The sequence below is a fragment of the Festucalex cinctus genome, chromosome 6 (genome assembly GCF_051991245.1).
Source record: "Festucalex cinctus isolate MCC-2025b chromosome 6, RoL_Fcin_1.0, whole genome shotgun sequence".
Classification (NCBI taxonomy): domain Eukaryota; kingdom Metazoa; phylum Chordata; class Actinopteri; order Syngnathiformes; family Syngnathidae; genus Festucalex; species Festucalex cinctus.
The window spans coordinates 20372850-20378192 of NC_135416.1; the positions used below are offsets into that span (position 1 = coordinate 20372850).

General features: G+C 39.3%; 1 protein-coding gene across 1 annotated transcript in view; it reads right to left on the minus strand.

Moving 5' to 3' along the window:
* odad3 (outer dynein arm docking complex subunit 3) overlaps positions 1-3431 on the minus strand; it is an 8208-nt gene extending 4777 nt beyond the window's left edge. Inside the window, exons 1-8 of the mRNA XM_077525613.1 lie at positions 3296-3431; positions 3070-3191; positions 2914-2991; positions 2123-2296; positions 1834-1935; positions 1620-1745; positions 1355-1471; positions 1091-1240 (exon numbers count right to left, since the gene is read on the minus strand). Coding sequence (XP_077381739.1) covers positions 1091-1240; positions 1355-1471; positions 1620-1745; positions 1834-1935; positions 2123-2296; positions 2914-2991; positions 3070-3191; positions 3296-3371 — 945 coding nt within the window. The 5' untranslated portion in view covers positions 3372-3431. The remainder of the gene's footprint in view (positions 1-1090; positions 1241-1354; positions 1472-1619; positions 1746-1833; positions 1936-2122; positions 2297-2913; positions 2992-3069; positions 3192-3295) is intronic.
* Positions 3432-5343: the final 1912 nt, after the last annotated feature.

A 5343-nucleotide genomic window follows, 5' to 3' on the forward strand; every position in this document is an offset into this window, starting at 1 on the left:
AAGATTCATTTCCGAGGTAAAGTAACTAAAAAACAACATAAACAACAACAACAACATAAATTAAAAAAAATAAAAGAAAATAAACTGTTGACAGCTAGTCTAAGAATCACGTCTGTACTCGGTTTACAATTTGATTTCTGACATTTGTAACAACAAAAATGGCAATAGCATAATCTTTAGATATTCTTTTAAATGTAATTCTTTGATTTCTTTATTAAGATTGTTCCATAAACTGATTCAGTTTATTGAAACGCAACGCTCCTTCAGTCTAGTCCAAAAATCTTGGTCTTTTAAAGATCAGCATTCCTTTGAACTTGTACTTGCTTTTTCATTTTTCAAGTCAAGTCAACTTGACTTGACTTCTGTTTTTTCAAATCTCTTTTGAAGAAATAGTGGATTTGTTTGATCTCTAAATGGCTTTCTAGTTATTATTATTATTATTATTATTATTATTATTATTATTATTATTATTATTATTATTATTATTATTATTTAGTTGTTTTTTTGTTTGTTTGTTTTTTAGCAGCAATATTGACTGAGTATATGTTTTATAGGTGTTTCCCCAAACCTCAATAAACTGTAGGACAGATATGGAACAATCATATTATTGTATAAAATGTTTCCAGTTCGAATTTTCATCCAAAATAACACCCAAAAATTTGGTTTTGCTTACTTTATTTATTTCAGCACCATCTATATTGATTGAAGCATCAGTGTCTTTCCATCTGTTACTCAATACCATGAGACCTTCAGTATCAAACTTGGGTTTTAAATTGGACAGTGATTTTAAATCACACCAGCAAATTGGTGCAGTGGCTAAATCCACCTTTTTTTTTTATTTTAGGTAGCTGGCTAATCTAAAGCCGCTCCAGCCCATTTTTCTAAATAACTTTTTTTTTTTGTGTCTTCCTTGCAAAGGACACTTCAGCTGTGAGCTACAAGTGAGTTTGAGTATGAGTTATTTAATGGCCCCACTTATGCCAGGCCATGAAACCACCTAGGGAGGTCACAGGCCACATTTGTAGACGCCCTCACATATCACATGGGGGGGGGGGGGGTGATATAAATGATCCTGTTTCCTTATTAATACCTTTGTATCCGTGTAACCAGTGGCATCCTTCATACTTTGGAGGGTCTCATCAAACACGTTGAAGCTCTGTTCCATTTCAGCGGCCATCTTGGCAGCGCCGCACTCAGCTTCAGCGTTCAGCTCATCCTGTTGGACGTTTTTCCTCTGAGCCTGCAGGTCACAGGGTTCTAGTTAAGCAAATTTCATTCATTAGCTTTCTTTTAATGTTTTAGCTTTAATTCACAAGGTGGTACAAAAAAAAAAATTCACATGCGGAGCACTCACGTCTAACTTTTCAGCCCGGGCCTTGATCTCCTGCACCCTTTTTCTGTAGATGGCTAAAAGATAATCTTTTTCTTGGTGCTCCTTGAAGTACAGCTCCTCTTGCTGCTGTAACTCAGTCTAGGAGAAAGGAAAAGAGTGTGCGAGCGACATAACCTGTCAGATGATTGCAAGATATGCAAAGATTTGAAATGACAGACCACATTTGCAGTCAATAATTTGCGTTGATAGCACAGTGACAGTTTATGTAAAGAACGTCATAATTTACAATTGCTGTTTCTTTGGACAGCTGGGCTTTGTTGTTCATATCCTGCACTTCTTGCAATTCTTTCCTGTACTTCATGATTTCTGCTTCGAGACCGTCTATCTGACCCTGGAAAGTCAGACTCTCTTCCTGCCAAATAAAAAAATAAAGGGAAGAAAAGGACGGCTAACGCATGGTCCCTCACTTGAATTTGTTCTTGAGGTTCACGATTACTAACCTGCAAGTGGCGTTTCAGTTTTAGGTAGTTAGTCATGATGTTTGCAGCTTCCTTGCACTTGAGCTGGTTCTTGTCCAGGCAGTTCTGCAGTGATCTCAATTTCTGCAGAGAACAAGACATTTAAAAAAAAAAAAGCTTTCAATTGATGTACACTATATTTGTATTAGTTACAGAAATAACTGAAAAGCAAGGGTAAATAATTCAATATAGTGTCGTGTTTTATTTGTTATCAGATGTTGGTTCAATCAGAGTGCCATGAAAGATTCAGTTTTTGCATGTAATAACCAACCATGGTAATATCCTCCTTTTCTGCGAGTACTTGGTTGAAGCCCACTGCTTCCAATCTGAGGCACTCCCTCTTTAGGTCCTCGAGACGGCGCTGGTGAGAAAGAGTAGTGTGCCTCAGGGCGTTGAGACGTTTCATCTTGGACGCCACCCGGTGTTCAAGTTTGGACAGCGCTGCCTAAGAACACAGAAAAAAGGAACCCTCTCGACTATACTTTATTTATTAGGTTTCATTTTGAAAGCTGAAAATAGTACTCTGTATTAAAAAATGTTTTCAAATAAAAACAAGTGTGACAGGTCTGTCTGTTACTATCTCGATGTAGCGACATCTGTACTACGACAAGAAGCCGTAGTCGGTACCAGGTGTGATCAGTCTGCCAGATTAGTTACAAAGAAAATTAACGATGTAGGCCTAATTTAAAAAAAAAATGTATGGACTGAAATTGTAAAAACGCAAATAAACCTAATACTTGCATGCTACGTTAAGACTGAACAAATAATAAAACAGATTGAATAAATGATAAATTAGATATAATAAAACAATGTCGATAAAATGGAAAACTACTTTTTTAAAAGATACCTACACACAAATTAATGTAATTTTCGGACAAATTGTCAGTTAATGTGTTCCTATTGTAATTTTTGTGATGTTGTGATTTATGAACAACTAAAAAAGAAACCAAACCAAAGTGAACACATCTGACTCGCGTAGGGCGCTGCTGTACTGGCCACCGATACGACCTGGCAGGCCGATCACATCTGGTACAGACACCGTAGTAAGTAAATGCATACAACCTTCCCGGAAATTGTTGGCCCGGTGTCCTTTTCCACGCCTCGGCCGTGTAAGGCCGATTGCACCAATTGCTGTTCATCCTGAGAGAGAAAAGAGACATTCGGCAATACTCAATGAGGATGTGGAGATTTCATGAGTGAAGTGCTTCTCGTCCTCACTTGTTCGGCCTCGGTCACCCTCTTCTGCAGTTCCTTGTTCTCCTCCCGTAGTTGCAGGATGCTCTGGCGGTTCTTGGCCAAAGCCGAGTTGGAGCTCTCATAGTAGGCGCTCCTGTCGCTCTCTGGCCGGCGGCAAGTATTGTGAGTTCAGAAATATCGAAGTCGGTTTCATTAGTGAAGTACAAGACCGTCTATACTCAGCCTCGACAAGTTGAAACGAGCTTACCTAAAAGTTGGAGTTTACGCTGCAAATCCGCTATTTGGTCATATATGTTGGGTTTGGTGCTTTCCGCTTCAAACATGGTTTCGGTATAAGCTCGTTGAGTAAAGGGAAGTCGCGTGTAGGCCGAAGAGGGGGCTCAACCAACAAGACGTGCGCAGAGTGACAAGCCACGTTGCCTAGCAACATGTAAACAATACTGTTGACTGGGTCAGTTTCCTATGATCACAAGTTGAGAGTGGACTTTGTGATGTCATTTCTCATTTTTAACTTTGGTAACATTAGTTATATAGTTAAATAGTTAAAATGACCAAATCAAATGTAGTGGTAAGAAGTAACTAAATTCTTTGCAACTTTTTCGGGCATCTGTACGTCACCTGATTGGTTGAGAGCTTGGGGTTTTAAAAAGGCTACCAAAAACAAAGACAGGCAGTGGTCATATAGAGGAATGTCAACAAGGGAGCGTTAAGGACGATATAGTAAAATTTGAAGATTTTTCCCATCCGTGCATAGCTTTATTGAGAATTGTTTTAATATTATTGTCTATATGTCATTAGTTCAAATGGATGGGTATTTTATTTTATTTTATATGCAATGGAAAGCCATTGCAAACAGTCATCTCACATCCTTAAAGAGATAGTTCGGCTTTTTTTTACATGAATCTCAATTTCCTCACCTCCAGTGTGTGCGATCAGCACTGACTTACCCCTGACAGCGTTCTGTGACGAGTTCTGGTCCGGTGTTGGACGAGAGGAAAATAGTCCAGCAAGCTGGCTGGGGTCACTGAAATAAAGCGTTTTTCTTCTAAAATCAATTTGTGTTCAAAAGAGTGATACATTTGCATCATTAAACTTTTCTGACAAAAGTCAGACGCCATTACCGCCAGGCACTGCTTTTCAGTTCGTCCGTATCACTGTGCGGCGCCCCACATGCAGCTGATAGTGAAAACCATCAGTTTCTAGCACCCAAAAATTGTCTAGTCTGGAAAAAAAGGTATTTTCTGTTAAAGTGAGCTAATATGGCGGATACGCCGCTGTATTTAATATTTTTATTCTGAACAGAATTCCATCCATCCATCCATCCATTTTCTTGACCGCTTATTCCTCACAAGGGTCGCGGGGGCTGCTGGCGCCTATCTCAGCTGGCTCTGGGCAGTAGGCGGGAGACACCCTGGACTGGTTGCCAACCAATCGCAGGGCACACAGAGACGAACAACCATCCACACTCACACGCACACCTAGGGACAATTCGGAGCACCCAATTAACCTGCATGCATGTCTTTGGAATGTGGGAGGAGACCGGAGTACCCGGAGAAGACCCACGCGGGCACGGGGAGAACATGCAAACTCCACCCAGGAAGGTCCGAGCCTGGACTCGAACCGGAGACCTGAACAGAATTTTGAATTATATTTCATCATGTCTGCGATTGGCTGGCAACCAGTCCAGGGTGTCCCCTGCCTACTGCCCAGAGCCAGCTGAGATAGGCGCCAGCAACCCCCGCGACCCTTGTGAGGAATAAGCGGTCAAGAAAATGGATGGATGGATGGATTTCATCATGTTATTCAATTTGACAATTTTTGTTAACCTATTTGACTAGTGTTGTATTTTTTAAGTAAATGTATAATCCTCTTAATTTTATGGCATGGGAAAATAGATGTCTCTGTCGCAAAGCTGTTCCCATATGTTTTTTTTTTTTTTTTTTAATCAATGTGAAAATCAATGTGACAGCTGAAATTAACTTTTTAATCAATATCACAGCTGACATGAACAATTACAATAATGACTTTGCTTTTTTTTTTTTCTACTTGGTCTGAGGAAATATTCTAATATTTTGAGATAGGGCATTTGCGTTTTCTTAAGCTGTAAGCCATAATCAATCTTATTAAAATAATAAAAGGCTTGCAATATTTCAGTTGATTTGTAATGAATCCAGAATGTATGGCATTTTTGCTTATTTAATTGCATTACAGAAATGCAATGGAATTTATCACAATATTCTAATTTTCTGAGACATTCCTGTACTACCTCTAGCAAAAGGTTTGGAATCACCAGTC